The sequence below is a fragment of the Rhinatrema bivittatum genome, chromosome 2 (assembly GCF_901001135.1).
Source record: "Rhinatrema bivittatum chromosome 2, aRhiBiv1.1, whole genome shotgun sequence".
NCBI lineage: Eukaryota > Metazoa > Chordata > Amphibia > Gymnophiona > Rhinatrematidae > Rhinatrema > Rhinatrema bivittatum.
In genome coordinates, this window is record NC_042616.1 from 189,617,287 (window position 1) to 189,644,480 (window position 27,194).

At 44.3% G+C, this 27,194-nt stretch overlaps 1 protein-coding gene across 3 annotated transcripts in view; it reads right to left on the reverse strand.

Moving 5' to 3' along the window:
- THSD7A (thrombospondin type 1 domain containing 7A) overlaps positions 1 to 27,194 on the reverse strand; it is an 862,000-nt gene that overhangs the window by 343,304 nt on the left and 491,502 nt on the right. For all 3 annotated transcript variants that reach the window (XM_029588974.1, XM_029588975.1, XM_029588973.1), the window contains one exon: positions 6,313 to 6,504. In XM_029588974.1, coding sequence (XP_029444834.1) covers positions 6,313 to 6,504 — 192 coding nt within the window. The remainder of the gene's footprint in view (positions 1 to 6,312; positions 6,505 to 27,194) is intronic.

Sequence of the window (27,194 nt, forward strand, 5' to 3'; positions counted from 1 at the left end):
ATGCCTCAACCCTATTTAACCCAGCCATTTTAGAATTCCATGTGATCAGATTCAGAAAGCTTCCAAACAATGAGGATGTTTTACTCTCTGGTGAGGCCTCCCAATCTCATTCTGCATCTTCTGTTGGAAGTGACAACTCATTGTGCACTCCCTGCCAGAGGGTCCTTCTCCTACTAATTTACAGAGAGATAGATTTTTCACCAGATTCCCTTTTGCAGTAAAAGGGCTCTTCTCCAGAGGACTGAAGACCTTTGAGCTGACTCTACACCCTAGGTGAGGCAAGCACCAGTGACAGTTCCTGCTGAGAGAGACAGTGAAACATAGAAACCTAGCAACACAGACATGATGGCAGAAAAGGACACAATGGTCCATCCAGTCTGCCCAGAAAGCTCCCATAGAAATCAGTTTCCCTTACTTATCAGGTACTCAGACCGCCAAGGTCAGGGCTCTTGTTGTTTACTGCTTGAGTTCAATTTCCTTTCACCTCCTGCAGTTGAATCAGAGAGCATTTTTGGAGTTGCATCAGAAGTGTAGTATCAGGCTTTATGGTTAGGGTAGTTACCACCGCATCAAGCAAGTTACCCCCATGCTTATCTGTTTTCCCAAACCGTACAGTTCAATGCCTTGTTGATTGTTTTCTGAATCTAATTCCTCTTTTCCCCCTGCCATTGAAGCAGCAAGCAATGATGGAGTTGCATCAACAGTATGAAGGTTTATTGGTTAAAGGTAGAAACAGCCATTCCACCAAGCTACCCCTATGCCTCTTACTTCATTCTCCTCCCCTTACCTTTAGGGATCCACAGTGTTCCTACCATGCCCTTTTGAAATCTTTCACCATTTTTGTCTTCACCACCTCCTCTAAAAGGGCATTCCAGGCATCCATCACCCTCTCCATGAAGAAATATTTTCTGATATCGATTCTGAGTCATCCTCCCTGGAGTTTCATTTCGTGACCCCTAATTCTACTGGTTTCTTTCCAACAGAAAAGGCTTGTTGTTGATCGTGCATCGTTTAAACCTTTCACGTATCTGAAAGTCTGTATCGTATCTCCCCTGCTCCTCCTCTCCTCCAGGGTACACATATTTAGGTTCTTCAACCTCTCCTTATAAGTCATTTGATGGAGACCTCCCACCATTGTGGTTGCCATTCTCTGGACTGCCTCCATCCTGTCTATGTCCATTTTGAGATACGATCTCCAGAACTGAACACAGTACTCCAGGTGAGGCCTCACCAAGGACCTGTACAAGAAGATTATCCCCTCCTTTTTCTTACTAGATGTTCCTCTCTGTTGCATAGAGGTGGATCCTTGGGTTGAGGTGGGGTTGATGCAACCCGTAGGCAAGGGCCTATGGGTCCCCACCGTCAGCAGGCAGAGTGGGCTGAAGCTGGAGGCCACTGGAGCTTCATCTATACCAGCCCACATTCCCCTCGGGTTGAGCCTTTGGGTGCCTCGGCTGGCAAGACTTAGGTGGGCCTCAAGGTTGAATACAGGTAGGAGATGCTTCAGCCCAGAGGCAGCAGCCAGCAGGTGGTGTGGTTGTATCCTGGACGGGATGTGGAACAGGAACTAAAGCACTAAGGGATAAGAAGGAACTGAAGGTGCCTGAGCAAAGGAAGGCTGAAGCCTTAATAGTCTGTGTCCAGAGAACAGGGACAGAGGCGACACTGTAAAGTTTAATGGAAGCTGGCGGCACTTGGAAGGTGTAGCAAGCAACGTGGAACTCTGGACTCAAGAATGTCTGAGATGAAGTCGTACATAGCAATGATCAAGGCAAGGAGAAGGCAGGCGTGGTCAGAAGTAGCAATGAACAAGGCACGGAGAAGGCAGGCGTGGTCAGACGTAGCAATGGTCAAAGCACGGAGAAGGCAGGCGTGGTCAGACATAGCAATGGTCAAGGCACTGAGAAGGCAGACGTGGTCAGACATAGCAATGGTCAATGCATGGAGAAGGCAGGCGTGGTCAGACATAGCAATGGTCAGGCTTGGAGAAGGCAGGCGAAGTCAGTCGTAGCAGAGGTCAGACTTGGAGAAGGCAGGCGAAGACTTTAGTGATAGGGGTATACTACCGTCCACATGGTCAAGATGGTGAGACGAACAGTGAAATGCTAAGAGAAATTAGGGAAGCTAACCAAATTGGTAGTGCAGTAATAATGGGAGACTTCAATTACCCCAATATTGACTGGGTAAATGTATCATCGGGTCACGCTAGAGAGATAACGTTCCTGGATGGAATAAATGATAGCTTTATGGAGCAATTGGTTCAGGAACTGATGAGAGAGGGAGCAATTTTAGAACTAATTCTCAGTGGAGCACAGGACTTGGTGAGAGAGGTAACATTGGTGGGGCCGCTTGGCAATAGTGATCATAATATGATCAAATTTGATTATCATCTGTGCAGGGGAGATTAGCCAGCTTTTCGTGTAACTCTTCTTGGATGGCGCTGGCCTTCAGCCAAGCTAGTCTCCTTGCCGCTATAGATGTTGCTGATGCACAAGAGGAGTTCTCAAATCTCTCGTATACTGCTCTAAGCATGTGACGGGAGCATTCTTCCATGTCTGAAATAGGGGAAGGGATGGTGTCCCCTGCTGAGGTAAACATCCCCTTGGTTGCTTGGATACATTCATACATGTATTGTACCATGTAGAATTGATGATGATGGATTCGTGCAGTTAGCATAGCATTTTGATAGACTCGTTTTGCGAAGTCATCTAGACATTTGTTATCTTTGCCCGGGGGGTTAGAGGCATGAGTTTTGGACTTCCTTGATCTCTGTAAAGCTGATTCCACAACAATAGACTCATGTGGTAATTGTGGAGTGGAGTACGCAGAAGGTTTTTGCAGTTTAAACTTTAAATCAGTCTTCCTAGACACCGCTGGTAAGGCAATGGGGGTCTCCCATGATTTCTGAAGAATGCTATGCAACACGGTGTGTGGCAGAAGCGATGATGGTTCTCCAGGGGTATCGAAGATCTTCAAGAGCCCTGATGTCTCCGCTCTCGGTTCTGGCAGTTTCTGCACTTCCAACTTTAAAATGGCTCCCATTTTATCCACAAATTTTGGATAAGAAAGATCCTCCGGGGGAGAATACGGTTCCTCAGGTTGTTCCAGTGGATCAGACGGATAGCCAGTGGAAGAGGAAGACGAAGAGTGTACTGATACCGAATCATTTTAAGAGGTTGGTGACCGAATTGGGGAGACGGGCAGAGAGTGTGGCTGTACCAATACTGGTTCTCGAAGGACTGCTTGAGGTTGTTCCTCTGGGTCCTCACGAGTGGGTGAGGATTCCTGTGGTAATGTATAGGAGGATTTGAGTCTCAAAAAAATCCTGCTAAGGACTGAGTAAGGTCCCAAAACACCTTTGTGGTGTGTGGTGGCATCAGAGGGCGTTCCTGAGATGCTCTCAATTTTCCTGATAAATTTAGCTGTTTTGAGTGTGGGGTAAGAGGCCCCAAGTTCTCATCTCCGCCAGATTGACTACTCTATGCTTCCTCCCGGTGTTGCGATCACTCTTTGTCAGTTGACCTGGAGTTGGAACGAGGGGAAGTAGATGAAGAAATTTGTAATATTCGTCTAGTTGAACTGTGAGAGCTTCCGGATCTGCTCCTATGATGGGAGGAGGAAGAGGTTGATGACACATCTTTTGTGTGGTGTGAGACACGGCAACGTTTATGCGCATGACCATATTCTCGTCTGGAGGAGGAAGATGAATCCCTATGACGCTTAGACCTTTTCCTGCGGTCTGAGTGTCTGGTCTCTGTCCGAGAATCCCTCTCTGATACAGACTTCCATGATGATGTATGACTCCACGTCGACGATTGGGTTTGGTGTCTCGATAGCTTTCTTTGTACTGTGAGTTGCGATTGCAATGCTCCAGGAGTCGAATCTCGTGCTTGTTTCTCCAAAGGTAGAGTCTCTCGCATCTCCAATCTCCTTTCCGGTTTTTTCTGAAGCTGATGCATTTGTGGCGCTTGATGCGACTCCTCTGTTGTTGGTTGTTGGTTGTTGTTGGTTGTTGTTGTTGGTTTCGGTTTTTTTGGCGCCGGCTCCGATCTCTTGGGAGTTGATTCTCATCTGTTCGGTGCCGATTCATGTCTATCCGGGACTGGTTCCGGAGTCTTCGGCGCCGGCTCCGACATCTTCGGCGCCGGCCTTTGCCCCTGTCACATGATAGGAGCACTGGATGGCCCGCACCATTTTTAAAGATGGCACCGGCCATCCATTACTCCTACCATGTGACAGGGCATGGACAATGGCATGGATACCCTGTCACACGATAATGGCAAAGGGCCATTGGTGCCATTTTTATTAGTGGCAGCCAACGGCCCCGAGAGCGGGAGATTGCTCCCAGGACTCCCACTGGACCACCAGGTACTTGTAAAAAGTTTGGGGGGGGGGAAAGCTAAGGGAACAGTTTTAAAGGGTCGGGTGGGTTTTTTTGTTTATCGGCTCGGACGCAGCCGATAAACAAAACCGCAATCGGGCCGCACAAAAAAAAATTAACAGTTCCGATTCACATCTCTAGAAGATAATAAAGTTTCTGGAATCCAATGGACTGCAAGATTTGAGACAACATGGTTTTATCACATATATGTCTTGTCAGACAAATCTGATCAATTTCTTTGATTAGGTGACCAGAGAGTTGGATCAGGGAAAAGATATAGGGATAGACTTTATAACATGCGTGCGTGGCCTACATGTGCATGCTCCCGGAACCCCGCTGGACTCCCAGGAAACTTTTGGCCAGCTTGGGGGGGCCTCTTGACCCCCACAAGACTTGCCAAAAGTCCAGCGGGGGTCCGGAACGACCTCCTCCGTCGAATCGTTTTTGTCTATGGCCGCCGCCATTTTGCGGTGGCCATTTTGAAAAATGGCGCCGGCTGAAGACAACACGATTCTATTGAGGGGGCCGTTCCGGACCGCCGTTCTGGACCACCGCCGGATCCCCAGGTAATTTAAAGCATTGGGGGGGGGTTCGTGAGGGTGGGGGATTTAATTTAAAGGGTCGGGGGTGGGTTTTAGGGGGTTTTAGTGTGCCGGTTTTCCTGCCCTTCCCCTTCCCCCGATTTACGATTTTTTAACGATAAATCGGGGGAATTGGTATTGTATCGTGGCCCTAACGATTTTTTGACGATTTAAAATATATCGGACGATATTTTAAATCGTCAAAAAACGATTCACATCCCTAGAAAATATAAAACAGTGGAAATGAATGAACACAGTACTAGAAGGTAAAAGGTTCCTGCAGTGGCAGGCTGTGGAGTATCATTACCCACATGCAAAGATATTTTAGTCAAATTGTGATATTTCAGAACATATTAGGCCCGATTTTAAAACCCCGGCGCGTGTAAATCCCGGGATGTATGCAAGTCTTAAAAGGGGGAGTCCGGGGGTGGGGCAGGGCTAGAGGCATCCGGTACAGCGGCCATTTCTACTGTGCCGGCGCACGCAACTTGCTTCTGCTCCTTTGCAGGAGCAAAAGGTGAGTTAAAAAGACGGGGGGAGGCTAGGATAGGGATGGGGGAGGGTAGGATAGGGGAAGAGGAAGGGAGGTTAGGGTAGGGGGTTAGGAAGTTCCCTCCCAGTCCGCTCCTAATTGGAGCGGACTGGGAGGGAACTGGGGAAGGCCCCGATGCGTTCGCCGCGCAAATTTGCAAAATTATACCTCTCCTTGCGCGCCAACCTGGAATTTTATAACATGCGTGTGCCAGCGTACGCATGTTATAAAATCACGCATCCACGTGTGCGCACCGGGTAGCACGCACACATGGATGCGCACGCGTATTTTTTGAAAATGTTTTGAAAATCTACCCCACTGAAGATATCATGGCTGCAAAGTCACTTATCTGCGGATTTTGCACCAATTTCAAAGTGAAATTATACACCTATTTTCACTTGGAAAATTATTCTGGAAAAACTAGCCACACCCGTGTTTCTGCTTGCTTATTTGTGTGGGCAGCTTTCCTAAGAAATCGGTGCATGCTTTTAAAATGTCGAGACACAAGTCCATCCCAAGTCCAGCCCTAGGAAAGTGACTTCTCATTCTGGGTAAAACGGTATGTGTGGTGGCGCTATGCATGCAAGTTTACCCAGACACAGGGAGGAGCATTTCCACGGTGTTACCCTCAAAAATGGCTTGGAAAACTGGCCTCATTATGATGATATAACACAGCCTTTATTGCATATAAGAAATAAGACATCAGGAGTTCTAAAGCAGTACGGTATTTACCATAACTATTTAAATAATAATAATAATAACTAAGAATGTTTTCTGGTAAAGTACAAAGATTGTTGATGTACTCTGTGTGACCTTACCTTCCCCGGCATATGCTAGAATGGAACGGGCTCTCATTTGTCTTCCTTCTGTAGTTTTGCCTGAACAGGTGTGAGAGCAGGAGGACCACTGAGACCACATGCTGAGAACACAGTCTTTTGGGCAGGGGACATCACAGACAACTGGTACTGGATAGATAGCATCTCTGCACAGCTGTCTGTCAACCTCTTCTCCTGGGAAAAGAAAAGGCCAGTGACAGTCTATCACAGCTGAATTAACAGAGAATGAGCAATCAAGTGCAGATGGGTACCCAAGCAAATTAGATTACCCTTGTCCAATAACAAAGTAAACTGATTAGTTATTAATCAAAGGGACCATCTTCCTCAGTCTGATGTTCAAAAAAAGGTGCATTATAATCAGTAATCAAGTTGTGTAGCCCATTTCTGAATTCTACCAAATTAATTTATTTGGTTATGGACCTTGCTCCTATTTCACCATGGAGGACAACGAGTGTGTCCAACAGTCAAACATACAAAATGTCAAAGGCTGCACACAGTGAATTTAATTTCCAGGCTCATCAGCTCATATTCCCTCAGGTAGGGTGCAAATGTAGAAATGTCCTCTTAAATGGAAAGCAGCCTTTATGAGATGTAAAGAACATGGAAAATCTTTCTGAAAACAAATGCCTTATTTTTTTTAGGAAGAAAGTAATGTTGAGATGGCAAACAGAAGATCAAAAATCAGCATCGATGCATATTTAATTGAGATTCAATGTATGTGTGTGTGTGTGTGTGTGTGGGTATGGGAGTACTTTTACAGAAGAAAGAGAAGACAACACACAGAGCAGCGGTCTCTGGGCCCTTTTACATGACTTTTCTGCTGGCCTAGCAGGAATTTAGGTGCACTATACCATTTTCAATCAACTCAGCTTGAAAAAATGAACTCTCAGACATGGCACATAAAACAAGATACAAGTTTTCAAATAAATGTATATCAGTTGATGAATAAATACAAAGATATTGGAGCTGGATATATGCAAGTATTTCAAGACACAGATGCCCCTCACATTCATATTATTCATTTGAAATAGGCAAAAGTTTTATATTTATCAAAAGAAAGGAAAATGTGCACTGTATTTGTCACATTAGCTCGATGGTTTGAATTTGATCAACTATAGCAGGGGTGGTCAACCTTTCACCTACCAAGAGCCATAAAATTATAGGAGCAGAGAGCTGCGTCACCTCTGAGGAGTGTGGGGGGGGGGGGGGGGGGGGGGGGGGGGGGGGGGGGGAAAGAGGTGCCCTTTCCCCAGCAAAGAAAAGGCCAACTCTCTGAATCTCTCTTTTCCACACTCTGGCCCTCCAGTCTCTCCCTCTCTCATACAATCCTAGCCCCACTAGTCTCTCCTGTCCTCTCTCTCTATTCAGCCCCAAAAGTGTCTCCGCTTTCTTTTAATCCTCCCACCCTGACCCCACATCTGTCCCTCCCTCTTTCATCCCCACCAATCTTTTCCTCACTCTCTCTCTCTCTCTCTCTCAATCTCCCTCCCCATAGTCATTTATTTGTTACTCTCACTTGTCCCCACCAGTTTTACCCTCTCAATTTTCCCACCACCAGCTTGACCCCAACAGGCTTCCTCTCTTTTAACCCTGCCATCATCTATCACCCTCCTCCCTCTTCCTCAACAGTCAATAAGCCCATTCCCCAGTCACCCCCCTCTGTCAACCAGCAAATATGTTACCTCCAGCCAGTTATCCTTCCTCCCAGCCAAACTGAGTCAGTCATCCTCCAATTCCTCCTGATGGCTGCCTTTGCAGTACCCATGTAACCAAGACTTAAAAAGTATATATTTTTTTAAATACTCTCTTGGTAGCCAGTGTCCAGGATGCTGCCCCATTCAGGGATCTGAAGTCGGCAGGAGCCTTCGTGGCTGCAGAGCTAGCAGCTCTCCATTATTTTTAGGAGGAGGCTGCCCAGTGCTCAAGGAAACAGCAAGTGGCAACTCCTTGGTATCATGATTGTGGCAATTCTAGGAGTAACAGCATACCAGTGAGGGGTACCGAGCTGGTGGGACTGGATAGACAGTCCAAGTATCTCACACTGCCACCCGTAAGCTAGGGTGCAATCAGCAATGGATCCTCACAGTACCCCACCTCCCCTTCATCAATGGCCTCTGGATGGCCCATTGTGATGCTTTGCAAGAAATTTCTTTAAAAGACGAGGTGCATGGAGGTCAGATACATCAACCCACGATTTTTCTTCTGGGCCATATCCCTCCCAATTTGCCAAGCTCTATACTCTATTAAGGGACACTCTAGAGTCCAGAATCTCCTCAACCTCAAATTCAGGCTGACCATCAACCAGAGCCAGATTTGGAGATGTTCCTTGTGTATTAAAAAGATCTGGTGTAGCCAGCTTCAACAAGGAGACATCAAATGATAGTATCTTAAGCACATTGTTACTGGATTGACTTTCTCATTGTTAGGATATATCCCTATGTACATGGGACCAAGCTTAGCACAGGGGAGTCTCCAGATGTAGATTCTTTGTAGAAAGCCAGACCTTATTGCCAACCTCAAATTAGGGTTCACATCTACGATGGCATTAAGTGATTTTTTTCTGCTGAATTACAGTTCTCGCCAAATTATTGCGCACTTGTGCCAGATTCTCTGAAAGTGTTGCACAAAGTCATTGGCTGCAGGAATTTCAAAGGCTAAAGTAGAAGAAAGTAGAAAAGCAGTGTTGTGTCAGCATATTGGCCTTAACATTCTTTGAGCCAGGATGATAGGAGATAATTAACTGAAAATAAGTGAGCAACATGGCCCATTGGGTTTGTCAAGGGCTCAGATGTTTAGCATCCTCAATATAAAGTTTAATTTTTATGATCTATAAGGCTTGTGATTGGAGAGGTGGATCCTTCCAACAGGTATCTTCACTCTTACTAAGCCCTCTTACTGGCAATGAGTTCTTGGTTTCCCACATCATAGTCGCATTCCCCCGGACAGAACCTTCAAAAAAGGTAACCACACGGTTGGAGCCTGGAGTTCAGATCAGATCTTTGTGATAAAACTGCACCTGAACCAACCTCAGAGGCATCAACTTCTAAGATGAAAGGCTAGACTAAATCAGGGTAACACAAGATTGGAGCTGGCACTAAAAGTTGCTTCAGTTCTTCAAAGGCCCACTGAGCTTGGAATTCTATGAATTTGTAGGAGTCCCCCAATGTGTATGGTCCATAAGTGGTGCCACTACTTTGGAGAAATTTTGAATAAAGCACTGATAATTGTTAGAAAAGCCCACAAAATAATGGAGTGCTTTAACACTCAGAGGTACTGGCCAATAAAGTATTGTGGTTATCTTATCCAGGTCCATCTCAAAACCTTGAGCCGAGCTTACATATGCCAGGAAGTGAATTCAATTATATTCAAAAACACCCTTCATAAACTGGACGAAAAGCTGATGCTGGCAAAGATGAGAGAGGACCTTCACTACATGTTGCCTATTGGTGGCCAGGTATGGGAAGAAGACTGAGATGTCATCAAGGTAGACCACTATATACTGAGAGAGTAGGTTTTGTAAGACATCATTAATTAAAAACTTGGAATATGACAGGAGCATTACAAAGCCCAAAAGGAATGATTGTATACTCATACTGACTGTCCTTGGTATTGAAAACAGTCTTCCACTCTTCATCCTGTCAGATCTTCATAAGGTTATAGCCCCTCTGCAAGTCCAGCTTGGAAATAAACTGGGCAATCTGAAATCTATGAAGAGTTCAGAGGTAGGCGATAATGATCCTTATCTGTGATCTTACTGAGGCCCTGGTAATGAATACAATGTATAAGAGACCTATCCTTCTTTTATATGAAGAAGAATCCAATGCTGGCAGGGGACTTTGCAGTCAAATAAAGCCTCAAGCAAGATGTTCCTGGATAAATACTATAAAAATATAACGTGGCTCAATATAATGCAAAATTGCTTAAAATGTGGTTAGTGGTTGGCTCCCGGTTGGCAGCCCGATCCAGTAAAGTCCGTGGGAGAGCGGACTAACGCCCGCTCTCCCGGCGCATGCACCGGCCCCTCGCCGGTGCGAGCGATCCAGTATTTAAATTAGGTGACGCGGTGCAAACGAGGAAAAGGAGGCGCTAGGGACACTAGCGCGTCCCTAGCGCCTCCTTTTGGCCTGGAGCGGCGGCTGTCAGCTGGTTTGACAGCCGACGCTCAATTTTGCCGGCGTCGGTTCTCGAGCCCGCTGACAGCCACGGGCTCGGAAACCGGACGCCGGCAAAATTGAGCGTCCGGTTTTCGGCCCGACAGCCGCGGGCCGAATTCAAAAATTTTTTTTTTTTTTTTTACTTTTTTTTACTTTTGGGGACCTCCGACTTAATATCGCTATGATATTAAGTCGGAGGGTGCACAGAAAAGCAGTTTTTACTGCTTTTCTGTGCACTTCCCTGGCGCCGGAAGAAATTAGCGCCTACCTTTCAGGTCGATCCAGTAAAGTGTGCTCCGTCGGAGCGCACTGTCACCCTGCTCTGGACGCGTGTTTTCCCTTACCCCTTATTCAGTAAGGGGAGGAAAACACGCGGCCCACCCGCGGCACCTAATAGCGCCCTCAACATGCAAATGCATGTTGATGGCCCTATTAGGTATTCCCGAGCGATCCAGTAAGTAAAATGTGCAGCCAAGCCGCACATTTTACTCTAAGAAATTAGCGCCGCCCAAAGGTAGGCGCTAATTTCTTTCGGCGCCAGGGAAGTGCACAGAAAAGCAGTAAAAACTGCTTTTCTGTGCACCCTCCGACTTAATATCATAGCGATATTAAGTCGGAGGTCCCCAAAAGTAAAAAAAAGTAAAAAAAAAAAATAAAAAAATTTTGAATTCGGCCCGCGGCTGTCGGGCCAAAAACCGGACGCTCAATTTTGCCGGCGTCCGGTTTCCGAGCCCGTGGCTGTCAGCGGGCTCGAGAACCGACGCCGGCAAAATTGAGCGTCGGCTGTCAAACCCGCTGACAGCCGCCGCTCCAGGCCAAAAGGAGGCGCTAGGGACGCGCTAGTGTCCCTAGCGCCTCCTTTTCCTCGTTTGCACCGCGTCGCCTAATTTAAATACTGGATCGCTCGCACCGGCGAGGGGCCGGTGAGCGCGCCGGGAGAGTGGGCGTTAGTCCGCTCTCCCACGGACTTTACTGGATCGGGCTGTTTGGGCGGCGCTAATTTCTTAGAGTAAAATGTGCGGCTTGGCTGCACATTTTACTTACTGGATCGCTCGGGAATACCTAATAGGGCCATCAACATGCATTTGCATGTTGAGGGCGCTATTAGGTGCCGCGGGTGGGCCGCGTGTTTTCCTCCCCTTACTGAATAAGGGGTAAGGGAAAATACGCGTCCAGAGCAGGGTGACAGTGCGCTCCGACGGAGCACACTTTACTGGATCGACCTGAATGTTTTCAATGTTAAAATACATATCTTGTTATTGTTTTTATTTTTACTAGATATTGATAAAGTACAGGTGTTTTATCCTTAGCATTTTTGTTGTTAACAATAAAACCTTTATTTCCATGAAATCTTTATTTTCAGCATCCAAAACTTTGCACAGTATAAGATAATCTCCTCTTTCTGTAGCAAGCTACTATAAACCAGGTTCCTTCCCACAAGAACATATCATGCTTTAAAGCATTCCAATGTGGATCAAGCTGCATCTGGATCTGAGTGATGTGTTTTGGACCTGTCAAAAAGTGTTTCCAATCCTGCAGAAACTGCAAGCTGCCACAGCCAAGGTGAAGGAATATAAAAATATGCCAAAAACCCCTGTGTGCTCTTCTGTGAATGACAGACGTTAATTCACAGGAGAGCATACAGGAGTTAACACGTTGGGGAAAGAGCTATACTGTTTAGCCTTTCAGGAGAACAGAACTACATAGCCAGCAGCAGAAGAAGCCAAAGGAATGCTGGGAGACCATTTAAAGTAGAAAAGGCACAATTTGGCTTGCTTGCACTGTGTGTACGGGGCGGGGATGATCAGGAGTTAGAACCAGGAACCAGGAAGAGAGGAGTGCATGTGGCAGCCCTGAAAGCAGCTGCTCTACTGAAGAGCTAATTGTCAAGCGGGAGAGACAGAAATCTGCACTTTGAGGAAATAGAGAGACAGACACCTGTTCTTGCTTCAAAGCCGAGTTACATATAAAATCCCAATGGAATAGCTTCATGGAAGTAGCATCAGAGAAAATGTCCACAAAAACCTGGCAGATCTTCCCTGCTTAGCGTCCAGTCTTTTCATTGAGAAGCTCTGGGAGATGGTCACTCAGATAAAGGACAGTGGTAGTGCAGTCATTCTCAATGGCTCCTGAACAGCCCTCCATTTACGACATCATTTCCACCCATTCAAACAACCATACTTCCACAGGAGGTCTTTTCAACAGTACTGTCTGCTGCCCCTTTCAATCTAGTGGCAACAGCCACTTTTGGCCAGGCTTCAACAAAGAGAGCACAGTTAGCAAGTAGCACATTTAAGACTAATCGGAGAAAATTATTTTTCATTCAACGCACAATAAAGCTCTGGAATTTGTTGCCAGAGGATGTGGTTAGTGCAGCTGGGTTCAAGAAAGGTTTGGATAAGTTCTTGGAAGAGAAGGCCATTAACTGCTATTAATCAAGTTTACATAGGGAATAGCCACTGCTATTAATTGCATCAGTAGCATGGGATCTTCTTAGTGTTTGGGTAATTGCCAGGTTCTTGTGGCCTGGTTTGGCCTCTGTTGGAAACAGGATGCAGGGCTTGATGGACTCTTGGTCTGACCCAGCATGGCAAGTTCGTATGTTCTTATGTCAGCAGTAAACTATACAACAGGCCCAGCCCAAACTGGGGCCTAGTTTTTGATCCCTTGATACAACAGGGGAAAGAATCAAACATTTTGTGAAAGAGTGGCGTCAGTTCACCAAAGACCCCTGGGTCCTTCAAATTGTGAGGTCTGGGTACTGCTTGCATTTCCCGGGTCTCCATGTCTACCACATTGTTTGGCACTCCATCTAGATCCCACTCATTTACCGCAGCTTCAACTGGAAGTCAAATCATTTCTTCAACAATAAGCGATAGAATCAATTCTAGCATCACAACATGCTCTGGGTTTCTAATCACAATACTTAGTTATCTCCAAGAAAATGGGGGGGACTGGGGCTTATTCTCGACTTGAGATGCCTGAACACACATATATTCTGAGAGAAATTTGAAATGAACTTCCTTAGCATAATCCTGCCTTATATACAGAAGGATGAGTGGATGTTTGTCTTGGATCTAAAAGATACATACACTCATATATCCATCCTCCCTTCACACTGACGTTACCTCCACTTCCTGGTAGATACTTCCTACTATAATAAACAGTGCCTCAATAGTACATGCCCCCTGTAATAAACAACTAGCAACCATATGGGGAAATAAAATAATGAATACCAAGCTCTAGTGTCCAGTACTATATTACGAATAGTAACCATTTAATTGGTTACAACTCACATTGTACAACGTGATGTGAAATCAGAATTGCTTATTTTTCATTTTTTCTGGTTTTTGTTTTTTATGCAATTAAAATCGTCAATGCTCCTTTTTAATCATTTCTCAAATTCCCATAGCTCCCCCATGTGAAGACTTCACTTAAAACTTCATCTCATCTAAAGATATTGAACTTATCTCATGAATTGCCTTGGGCAGTAATTATTCCCGATGGCAAACTTCTTGATTTAATAGTACTTCATTCCGAGGGACTCTTTGACTCATATGATCTCAACAGGCTAAGAGTAATGGTCACCAAGCATACCTTATCTAACTTGCTGGCTGAGTATATTCTCCACTGCTACACCTTAGCACGAATGCAAGTCACAAACTCTGTAAAAGCTTATCAAGTGAGAGCTATGGCTGCTACTGTTGCTTATCTTTGAGAAATACCTATTGAAGTTATCTACAAATCTGCAACTTGGTCTTCCGGTAATACCTTTACATGCCACTACTGTTTTGATAAACTCTCAAAGACAGACAGTAAACTTGGACAAGCAGTTTTTCAAAAATCTGATCTCTCTGTAGTCCATGGTAGGGGCTGGGCTGCTTACTAAGTAAAAGTTCTGCTTCAACCCTCAGCTTGGAACTCCCCACATGTAATGGCTAATTCAGCCTGCTTATCAATGGAAAAAGCAAGTTAGCTTATTGTAAATTGTGTTTTCTGTAGATAGCAGGATAAATTAGTCGTGGAATATTTTCCCAGCTCTTTGGAGAGTTGACTACATACCTAGATTAGCTCTGGTATAGATTGAGGATATTCACAAGGCAAAGGCCCATGCAAGAACTCCAGCACATGTTCAGTAGAGCTCAAAGCTCTATCAGCTTGGAGAGACGAGTTTGTGCTGCTGGATGACATCACCCACATGTAATGGCTGATTCATTCTACTATCTATGGAAAACACCATTTACACTAAGCAAACTTGCATATATGAATTTGCTTACATTATCCAAAAACTTTAGAGTTGTCATTATAATAATCATTGTTTGAAGACTAGTAGGGAAAGCCCATCCAAGGATGGGGAAAATACTGTGATGCTGTTCTAGATCTGCTCCTCCAGAGGGGAGGAGTTAGCAATCTGTTATGGATCTTGCTAGGGAGCTAGCAAACTGTAGATCTACACCTCCAGAGGGGAGGAGTTAGCAATCTATTGTGGAGCACCCCACCAGGGAGGCAGAATTAGCAATCTGTTAGCGATCACCCCACCAGGGGGGTGGAGTTAGCAATCTGTTCAGGATCTGATGCTACGAGTTAGCTATCTGTTCAATGCTCTTCCCCCAGGGGGATGAGCTAACAATATGGAATACTCTGTAGGCAGAGTTAATGATCTGTTGTGGGTTGGCTCCCACAGAGTGGCAGTCTGTATGATACTGCTCTAGTAGTGTAAGGAATAAACACTTTATGGAAATTAGTGAATCCCTGGGCTGATGGCAGATGACAGCACCCCCAGGAGGATATCCTGAGAGGGACCACAGGCTAGGCTGGAGTATGGAGACAAACACAGATAGTTCTTTATTAGACAGGAAGTAGAACCACCAGAGGTGGCAGTAGTGAGCTGATGTGCCCAGCAGGGCTGAAGTCCTTCAGATACTGGAACTGTGATCTCTGGGTTGTTGAGCTGTAGAGAGAGACTATAGGTAGTGAGCAGACAGGATATGCTGGATACATAACCAATAGTAGATGGTACACTCACAATTGTAGATATCTGTAATGGCTTCGTATGTAACAGAGAGTCTTCAGTATATTCAGGAACAGGAGCCTTAGGCGAGTACTAATTCCTATATGCACTCTGGAATAAGAACTCACAATATCTATGTATGAGATGGCTTCTGGAAGGGAAGAGAGTCTTTGGAGGGTTTTAGGAACATGGGCCCTCATGGAGCGAGTACCGGTTCCTATCTGCAATCTGCAATAGTAATGTACCCGATATAGGTATGCGGTAGCTTCTGAGATAGAAGAGAGTCTGTGAAAGGTTTTAGGAACATGGGCCCTAGTGGAGCGAGTACCAGTTCCTATGTGCAAACTGCAATAGTAATGTACCAGATATAGGTATGTGATAGCTTCTGAGATAGAAGAGAGTTTTTGAAGGGTTTTAGGAACATGGGCCCTCGTGGAGCGCGTACTGGTTCCTATCTGTAATAGAACTCACAGTGTTCACGTCTGCGATCGCTTCCAGGCAGTAAGGAGTCTTCTGAGCATTCAGGGATGTAGGCCCTCGAGGAGCGAGTACTGGATCCCGTCTTAGCAATCTGAAATCAAGAAGAGAGAGCAGGGCCACCGAGGAGCGGGTACCCCTAGGTAAGTTTGTGGAGGCAGAGCAGCAGAGAAAGAATTCCCCTCACTAACTCGATTCATAGTTGCAAGCAAAGACCTTTTAATTTGGAAGCAGATGACGTCACTATGGGGGGATGCCCCCGAGGTTTGCGCCCTTGCCAGTACAAACTCTGGAGCGCGCGCGTGCGCGTGCCCTTACGTCATCAGCAACATGGCGGATCCCCAGCATCAGGCCAGCCCGGGGATTCTGGGGAGAAGCAGCGAGGAGAAGCTGCAGCAGCATCTGTCCATCAGACCCGAAGGGAGTCGCCACAAAGGTAGAGAGGGTGGAGCGAGGGAGAGAACAGGCACGAACGCAACAGATGCATAGGAAATGTGTAATTGAGTTGTGTGGTAGTAGAGCGTACACGCTGAGCTTGAATGTACTATGTGGTAGTGGAGAGCAGATTGACAATTTTGTGTCACTGCATATTTGATTATCTCACTCATCGTATTTCTTTCCAGATCATTTATAAATATATTGAAAAGTAAGGGTCCCAATACAGATCCCTGAGGCACTCCACTGCCCACTCCCTTCCACTGAGAAAATTGTCCATTTAATCCTACTCTCTGTTTCCTGTCTTTTAGCCAGTTTGCAATCCATGAAAGGACATTGCCACCTATCCCATGACTTTTTACTTTTCCTAGAAGCCTCTCATGAGGAACTTTGTCAAACGCCTTCTGAAAATCCAAGTATACTACATCTACTGGTTCACCTTCATCCATGTGTTTATTAACTCCTTCAAAAAAGTGAAGCAGATTTGTGAGGCAAGACTTGCCTTGGGTAAAGCCATGCTGACTTTATTCCATTAAACCATGTCTTTCTATATGTTCTGTGATTTTGATGTTTAGAACACTTTCCACTATTTTTCTTGGCACTGAAGTCAGGCTAACCGGTCTGTAGTTTCCCGGATTGCACCTGGAGCCCTTTTTAAATATTGGGGTTATATTTGCTATCCTCCAGTCTTCAGGTACAATGGATGATTTTAATGATAGGTTACAAATTTTTACTATTAGGTCTGAAATTTCATTTTTTAGTTCCTGCAGAACTCTGGGGTGTATACCATCCGGTCCAGGTGATTTACTACTCTTCAGTTTGTCAATCAGGCCTACCACATCTTCTAGGTTCACCGTGATTTGATTCAGTCCATCTGAATCATTACCCATGAAAACCTTCTCCATTACAGGTATCTCCCCAACATCCTCTTCAGTAAACATCGAAGCAAAGAAATCATTTAATCTTTCTGCAATGGCCTTATCTTCTCTAATTGCCCCTTTAACCCCTCAATCATCTAACGGTCCAACTGAATCCCTCACAGGCTTTCTGCTTCGGATATATTTTAAAAAGTTTTTACTGTGAGTTTTTGCCTCTACAGCCAAATTCTTTTCAAATTCTCTCTTAGCCTGTTTTATCAGTGTCTTACGTTTAACTTGCCAACGTTTCTGCTTTATCCTATTTTCTTCTGTTGGATCCTTCTTCCAATTTTTGAATGAAGATCTTTTGGCTAAAATAGCTTCTTTCACCTCCCCTTTTAACCATGTCGGTAATCATTTTGCCTTCTTTCCACCTTTCTTAATGTGTGGAATACATCTAGACTGTGCTTCTAGAATGGTATTTTTTAACAATGACCACGCCTCTTGGACATTTTTTACTTTTGTAGCTGCTCCTTTCAGTTGTTTTCAAACAATTTTTCTCATTTTATCAAAGTTTCCCTTTTGAAAGTTTAGCACAAGAGCCTTGGATTTGCACACTGTTCCTCTTCCAGTCATTAAATCAAATTTGATCATATTATGATCACTATTTCCAAGCGGCCCCACCACCGTTACCTCTCTCACCAAGTCCTGTGCTCAACTGAGAATTAGATCTAAAATTGCTCCCTCTCTCTTCGGTTCCTGAACCAATTGCTCCATAATGCTATCATTTATTCCATCCAGGAATGTTATCTCTCTAGTGTGTCCTCATGATACATTTACCCAGTCAATATTGGTGTAATTGAAGTCTCCCATTATTACTGTACTACCAATTTTGTTAGCTTCCCTAATTTCTCTTAGCATTTCACTGTCCATCTCACCATCTTGACCAGGTGGACGGTAGTATACCCCTATCACTATAGTCTTCCCCGACACACAAGGGATTTCTACCCATAAAGATTCAATTTTGTGTTTAGTCTCATGCAGGATGTTTATCCTGTTGGACTCTATGACATCCCAGACATAAAGCACCACACCTCCTCCTGGGTGCTCCTCTCTGTCATTGCAATATAATTTGTACCCCGCTATAGCACTGTCCCATTGGTTATCCTCTTTCCACCATGTCTCTGAGATGCCAATTAAGTCTATGTCATCATTCACTACTATACATTATAATTCTCCCATCTTACTTCTTAGACTTCTGGCATTAGCATACAAACATTTCAAAGTTTGTTTTTTGCTTGTATTTTCATTCTGCATTTTAATTGATAGGGATAAGTTAGAATTTTTTAGCTCAGGTGAGTTTTTAGTTACAGGCACTTGCACTATTTTTCTAATTATTGGAACCTCACTGTCGGGGTGCCCTAATTCTAATGCATCATTAGTATCCTTCGAAGATACCTCTCTCCGAACCATGCGCTGCTGAGCGACTGTCGGCTTTCCCCTTTGTTCTAGTTTAAAAGCTGCTCTATCTCCTTTTTGAAGGTTAGCGCCAGCAGTCTGGTTCCACCCTGGTTAAGGTGGAGCCCATCCCTTCGGAAGAGACTCCCCCCTTCCCCAAAAGGTTCCCCAGTTCCTAACAAAACTGAATCCCTCTTCCTTGCACCATCGTCTCATCCACGCATTGAGACTCCGGAGCTCTGCCTGCCTCTGGTGACCTGCGCATGGAACAGGGAGCATTTCAGAGACAAACAGTCTAACTTCAGTTAGTCAGCCAGAGTGACTCACTGCTCTCTTATTTAACTAATATTGATCCCTATTCAAACCCAATCACACTACCTCAACACCTTTCCAAGGTGAGTAACTGAGCTGAACTATTCAACTTTTTACTTAGGTATACACTGCTCCTAGCTTATTTCTTCTGAAGATAATGAAAAGAGAGAAATCCTGCAATTTATTCAAAGAGTTTGAAGAGAATGTTAAAGATGCTAAACTGCATCAATACATAAGAACATTTTGTTATTCTTCAATCATTTTCATATTATTATTACTGTTTCACCAATTGATAACATTAGTTGAGTAAACTTGTGTCTCAAGCTGGTAACAAGGAACAGTTCCTGCTCTAGGAAAAAAAACCAAAACAACAAAAAAACAAATTAAACATTGTTCTGTAACCGTTTTATACCAAAAACCCCATTTCATTTGTTTTGATATTAAAGCCACAGTCAGATTTAAAACAGCACCCATATATGTGCACGGTTCTGTTGTATTGCTCATTTAGTATCCGAACTGGTCAATACAGGACAGAATGGAACAGTTTGGGATCTGCTGGCTACTCCCTAGTGAACCTGATTGGCCACTGTTGGAGACCAGTATGCAGGACTCAATGGAACTATTGTCTGACCTAACCTGGCACATGTTAAATTCTTATGTAGTTACACTGGCATTTACTGCTTATATACTGCAGTTGCTTTCCATTTACGTTTGTTGAAAGCATGAGCACCATGTTGGAGATCCTATTATCAGAATGCTAGGAAGACTGGCAGCTTTCCCAAGAAGCTCTCTTTACATGATTATAAATTGTCTTATCATTAACCTTTTCAATTGGCAACAAGTGTATTCTAAGCCTGCACATGCTCCATCTCCGAATGCATTTAACAAATGAGAACAGAAGGTTCGCTGGCTTGTGATCAATGGTAATGGTTTACTGGCTTACCCCAGATGTAACTTTAGTTTTGCTTTATTTATTCCTTTAATTGAAATCAACATGTCACTCCTCTAGGCCCACCCAAGGGATTTCATGAAGCACGATGGTGCATTTAAACCAACACACCAAATGAAGTTACATCATACTACCCAGCTACTGAAGCATTTATAGTTCCAGAGGGTAGTTTTCCAGCTGTTCCAATGCTACTGCATTTGGAAGTTAAGGATCTGAGAAGATTAAATTAAAATAGCCATCTTAATGTGAAAGAAAAAATAAAAAGTAATATGCTACATTTCAATTCCCATGATCATGAGACTTCCAAGAAAATATGGCCTTATCTGGTGCCATTGTGCATTATTGCTTGAAGATTGTAAGCTATGTCCTAAAAAGTCAACACATATAAATTCAAATTTAACAATAAAATAAACATACAAAGCACTAGATTCTCCCAGGGATAACAGGCAAACATTTCATATTTCTCTTGTTTGCACAAGGCACTTCATATACAAAAATATTACTGCTTCACAACTGTTCATAGTTTAGATTTTTCATGGCTTTGTCTAAAATGAATGTTTAATTTTACTCATAAATTTTCAGCCATGATTTATAATACAAAAATAGAAAAACATATTACAAATATGTTACTTAATTAGATATTATCCTGCAAACCATATTGATGTCAAGCTATTTATCATTCTACAATGAGATCCATATTCAGACACAGTCTGGATAGTAAAGTTAGCCGGATAAACTTATCTGGATAAATTTGGAGGTATAATAGTGTTGCCGCACTGTTCAATATGACTATCTTAAAATTAGCCAGCTAACTCTAGAACAGCTAAATTTTGGCCTGACCAGACAGCTTGATAAGTCAACCAGCTGTCTGGTCAGCCCCGGTGCACCCCCGACTCCTCCTCTTCCGGGGCTGACGCCGCCCCATCTTGGAATCGCACACGATAATCCTTGTCTTACCTGTTGCGCCTGCTTTGAGCATGTGATCCCATAGCACAGCAGTAAATGGCAAATAGCCCTGCCCCCATACCTCCCCGCCCCACCCCCCGGTCTGCCCCTTTAAGCAACCCCAGGACTTACACGCATCCCGGGAGTTTAGGTGCATTGTCAGGCCTTTGAAAATAGGCCCGGCATGTGTAAGGCCACCTACACACGTAAAACCCTTGGTTTTAAGTGCATAAGTCTTTTAAAATCTACCCCTATCTGTCTCCTCCAGGCGATGAGTCCTGTGGTCTCTGGCATCTGCTCCTCCATCAGTATATCTACTCTAACTATACCAAATCAAAATCAAAGATTAACTCCCTGGTACCAAGTTATCTTCCGCAAGCTAAAGGTCTTTCTGCTGTGGGTGTTCAATGGCATGGTAAAACAATTTTATCTAGCTAAAGAAAATAAATGATAATCTGGAAGTCTTGTCTTTAATTTCAGGGGAACAGTAATTACTCTACACACAAAACAAAATCCCACTCCCCTCTAATTAGAACAGGCAAAAACAATTACCACATTCATGTTCAATTCCTTTTACTATTAACTACTCTGTTCCATCTTTTTTCTACCTTTAGGGCATAGAAATTTCTCTGTGATTTGGATTCAAATCTTTTTTTTTTTCTTTCTTTCTCCTTTTCTTTCAAATCTCCCAGGGACACAGGAACTCAGTAACAGCAGGGTTACTGGTTTCTGGCTGTTCCTCTTAGGGTGCAGGCTAGCTTCACAACAAATACTTTTTGGCTTGGCAGAGCTGACCACCAGCATTCCTGCCTTCTGCTAAATTTTCTGCCCTCTGCTTAATTCCCCACATGGAAAATCTCTTTCTCTCAGAGCTAATCCTTGCTTTACTGGTGTCACTACAAAGTAGTGCCACTTTTAAAAATCTTTACTTTCCTTGGAACTGCCACTCTCAACCTTTCTGGTGACAGGACAGAGGTGTCAGCCATTTCTATTTAACTTTACTTATATTTTAAAAATAGCTGCATTGTAAGAGAAGATTTTAGAGGCTAGTCACCTTACATTTTAGTGCTCCTATGCTAGGCAAATTACTGACAAATGCCACGAGGCTAGCCCCTGTGCTTTTGAGCTGTACAATACACATACAGGGAGCCTGAAGGAAATCCTGGACTGAATTTCTGCTTAGAATGGAGTCCCAGCACAGGGGATTTTCCTGGCCATAAACTAGCCTTTCACAAGTGACGGGGCTAGCACTGGTCACTCCAACACTAAATCATTTATTTTAAAACTATTTTTACCAGGAACTACAAGGACTTACCAGGATTTATCTTTTTCTCCAGGACCCTCCCTCCTATAACCAAGAAGCAGAGGCTATCCCAGCATTCCTTGCTGCTCTCCCTGCTGTGTTATGGGCTCTGTTGCCTTTATCACTCCCAGGGAGGGGGGCTGAGGTAGCTTGTCATTGCTGAAGGAACTTGGTAAGTGCCCTCTGCTGTTTGTCATTTCCCCCTTGCCTTTATTTTACTCTGTCTTAGTTTTGCTTTGCTTTATTTTATTTTACTTTTGTGCCTGCCCCTGTGATGCTGATATAACCTGGCCCCTTTAAGAGTCCAGGCCATGATGTCATTGTCACAGCTCCATTCAATCACTTGGCTTTAAATAGCTGATATGGGGAAAAGAGACAGTAATAAAACAAAAGAGCAGCATGCTGCCTCTGCCAAGCCCAGCCCAGCATGCTTTCTGCAGCACAGGTAACTTTTAGTTAATACTTTTTTAACCTGTTCCCATTTCAATATCTTCCTTACAAGATAAATTCATCTACCTCCAGCCAAACCAACAGGAAAGTCCAATATTTGCTCTCTGCTGTGTTTCCTTCCTCAGAATATCTCTGCTAACTATCCTGTCATACAACACAATGAACTGCAAGTTCAGTTCAAAATTTGAGTCATCACTGAAAGAGGTAGTGAGGGAGGGGGGGGGGGGATGACTTGCTTGAGGAGATCAGGAGAGGAAGGAGTCATCATGGTGATGGGTAGGAGAGCGTGAGGTCAGGAGACTGCCTCCCCTTAGTTCATTAGCTGTTAGCTCTACCTCAGCTTCATACATACAGTAAGCCCTATATCTATTTGAAGACATGAACACCTTTTCTATAGTGGTCACTTCCCATCATTTGGCCAGCACTTCTTACACTCCAGAAATTGTAGATTGATTCTTTCTAGACCCTACCTAGGATATATATACATTGATATTTAAAAAGTGGAATATCTGACCAAATATAACAGGGAAGTAAAAGGGTCAAGTTAAAAGTAGTCAAATCGTAGTTTTGATATCACTAATTTTATCATTTGTTAAAATTCCTGCAGTGGTGTTTAATCCCACCAAAAGAGAATAATGGTACGTCTGTGTACACATTTGAACGCCCTTTGACCAGGAAGGGAGTGGCTCACAATATAGTTTAAAAAGGCCTACAATAAGGTCTCTTGAAATCTAGCACTGAATAATATCCCTTCTTTTCTGTTTCCCTGTATTATTATATCCACACCAACCTAACTCAGAATTTCCTTTTTGGCTCCTATATTTCTGCTTACAATAAATCAAGACTACTAACTGATTCCTGTTAAAGCATATCTAGATCAAACAAGTGACATTTTACCATCAAACTGCATAACACAATGAATGACCATTGAACTATCATGATTGCCTGCCTGGCTGAAATCCCTAAGCTGTCCTGCTTTGTAAAGATTCCAATAGTTTTATTCTTTTAACTCCTTTAATCCCTGTGGTCCCTAGACCCTCTGTCTGGCCCAGTCAATTACTTGTTAAATGACATTAAAGACTATTGTTGTGATTTTTCTGTAGATAGCTCAAATTAGTTCTCCCTTTTCTGTAACTTGTGAAAATACTCCAAAGATATTTTTGCATGAAGTTGTACAAGATTTCAAGCTTTTCTTAACTTCTAGCCCAGTTCATTAAATCTAAGTTTGACATTTCAACAAACCTTAGAAGAGTCAAATAAAATAAATGCATACATAAAGCTATAAATATAGAACACATAAACAATATTTTCTTTGGGTTCTCTCTCTCTCTCTCTCTGTATAGATAGATACTAGTTAAAACAACCTGACGTTACTCGAGTTGTCTGGTGCATAACTCATTTAAAATGTTAAAAACAAACAAAAGGGAAAAGATAAATATTGTTTCATTTCATTGACAAATTAACAGAAAACATATTCAATTACATTGACACTCCTGTTGTCAAGCAGCAACAGTATATTTGACTTTTCCTGTTGGCCAAATCTAGTGAGTGCTGATACACCTGTCCATGGGAGAAACAGCCACTTCGCTTATTGAAGAAAAACACGGTTGAAAATAATAGAAAAACACAGCTGTCCAGGGAAGAAAGAGCTACTTCACTTACTGGAGTAAAAAGTGGTAGGAAAATAAATGTTCCTACTTCCTCAGACCAACACTAGCACTGTCCCCCATCTCTACACATCCCCCCTTTTTTCCCTCCTGCTGCATCTGTCCTCTTCCTTGCTGCCCCTTTGCCCCTGCTACCTGTCTCTGACAGCTTTTCTTCCCGTCCCACAGGGCATCTTCCTTATTGCCCCGTTGGTCCTGCGGCTCATGGATGTCAGAATGGACCCCCATAATTTGGGCCACTGCCAGCAAGGACTTCTCCCTCCTTCTGCTTTACTTTTCCTAATTGAGCAAGTGCTTCGGCTTGCTTGTGGCATCTTAAAGATGTAACTTCCATTGCGAGCAAACTTAAAAAGAGCCTGGAACACATGTACGCCCTTTTTTCTCACTTGCCCTTTGCAGTCCTGTACCTGCACTTCCCCCCCCCCCCCAACCCCCAAGAACAAAAGCATCATTGGTGGCAGGTGGGGTGGTGCGTTATTTCCTATCTGCACCCTCCTTCCTGCCGGCAGACACTCTTGCCTCTGTCCTAATCCCTTCACTCACCCTCCATGTTTCGAAAGTGGAGGAGAATCATGGCCATGCAGTGCCTCAGCTTTCTTCCTTCTCTTTGGCTGCTGGTGCCTGAATTCCATCATTTAGGTGCCAGAAGCTAAGGAGGAAGCAGCTCGAGGCACTGCAAGCCCATGGTCCTCCTCCTGTTTTAGAACATGGAAGGTGAGGGAGGGAATTGCGGCAGCCACCAGCAGGTGTGGAAAATAAATAATGTGCTGAATCACCTTCCTCAAGTAAGGCTTCTTTACAGGGGGGAAGATAGGGGAGGTGAGTTGGGGAAGGGAGTGAAGGATGAGAGGGGATTGTGGGGGGTGGGAGTAAAGGAGGTATGTGAGGGGATTGTGGCGGGAGGGAGTGTGTTGTGGGGGCTGGAGTGAAAATGGTGAATCAGGGGGGATCATGGTGGGAAGGGAGTGAAAGAGTAAGGGAATTGTGGGGAATGAAGGAGGTGAGGGAGGGGATTGTGGAGGGAGGGAGGGAGTAGATTGTGGGTGAGAGAGTAAAAGAGGTGACAGAGGGAACTGTGTGGGGATGTTGGAGAGACGGAGTAGGGAGATTGTGGGGGAATGAGCTAAAGGAGGTGAGGGGATTGTGGGGGGTGGGAGTAAAAGATATGAGTGAGTGGATTGTGGCAGGGAGGGAGTGAGGGAAATGTGAGGGATGGGAGTGACGAAGGTGTGTGAGAATTGTGTTGGGAGGTTAGAGAAATGGAGTGAGGGGATTGTGGGGAGGGGGTATGAAGGACGTGAGGGAATTGTGGGGGTGGATGTGAAGGAGGCAAGTGAGGTGATTGTGGCAAGAAGGCAGTGAAAGAGTGAGGGGATTCTAGGGAGAGGGAGTGAGTGAGCGACTGTGAATGGGTCAGAGTAAAAGAGTGAGGGGCTTGTGGAGGGTGTGAAAGAAGAAGGTGAGTGAGGGAATTGCGGAAGAAGGAGTGGATTATGGGGGTGGGAGTGAAAGACATGAGTGAGAGATTGTGGGGCAGGGAATGAAAGAGTGAGAGGATTTTGGGAGGTGTGATGAAGGAAGTGAGAAGACTGGGGTAGGAGTGAAGGAAATAAGTAAGGGGTTTGAGGTGGGAAGGGAGAGACAGAGTGAAGGGGTTGATAGGGCTATGAGTGAAGGAGGTGTGTGAGGGGATTGTGGAGGGAGGGGATTATAGGGTTGGGAGTAAAGGATGATTGAGGGGATTGTCGGGGAAGGAGTGAAGGAGTGAGGTATTGGGGGTTGGAGTGAAAGAATGAGTGGATTGTGGAGTGGGTATGAAGATGAGTGAAGGGATTGTGGGAGGGAAGGAGTAAAAGAGTGTGTGGGGGAAGGGAATGAATGAGGGTAACTGATGGAATTAGAGGAAAGGGAATAAAACCTGGGAGATTGAGGGGATCAGGTGGGTAAGGTGAGGGAGGCAGAGTAAGGGGATAGAGGGAAGGGAATGAGGGAGAGTAAAGGGAGTTAATCTTCCTGCACAGTGTTTTGACTTGATTTTGAAATTAGCATTATATGGTTTACATAAAGAATGTATTAAGAGAATGATAGTTGAAGGTAGAGTTGGGGCAATTTTTCATGGCTCTCTCAACTAAAAAGGTTTTCCATTGCCCCTCTTATCTTCCATTCTCAAAGGACTTTGCAGTCAGAGCATATTGTCTTTGCATAGTGCATCTTCTAATGTTCGAAGAGCCCCCAGTGGCTACAGACAGACAAGAAAGACTGATTGACACAAGTCTTTTATTAATATAATAATAATAATATAATAATATAATATAAAAACATAGAAATGTTGGCAGAAAAGGACCAAATGGTCCATCTAGTCTGCCCAGCAAGCTTATGGTAGCATCAGCCGCGCCACACAGGTCTCCCCCATATTGGTAGCATCTGTGGCGCAATACAAGTCACCCCCATACTTAGTTCCCCAAACTGTTAAAGTCAGGGCCTTTGTTGGTTGCTGTCTGAGCCAATTCTCCATTACCTCTTGCTGTTGAAGCAAAGAGCAATGTTGGAATTGCAGAACAAGTAAAAGACTTATTTGTTAAAGGCTATAACAGCTGCATGAGCAAGTTACACCCATGCTTATTTGTTTTCCCAGACCGCGCACATGTTATAAAATACAGGGTCGGCATGGCTTTCCCTGTTCCCTCCAAGGCCACTCGGAAATCGGAGCAGCCTTGGAGGGAACTTTTTTTGCAATCCCCCCCCCACACACACACACACCTTCCCCTCCCTTCCCTATCTAGCCCATCCCCCAGCCCTAACTAAATCCCCACCCTACCTTTTGTTTCCAAAGTTACGCATGCCAG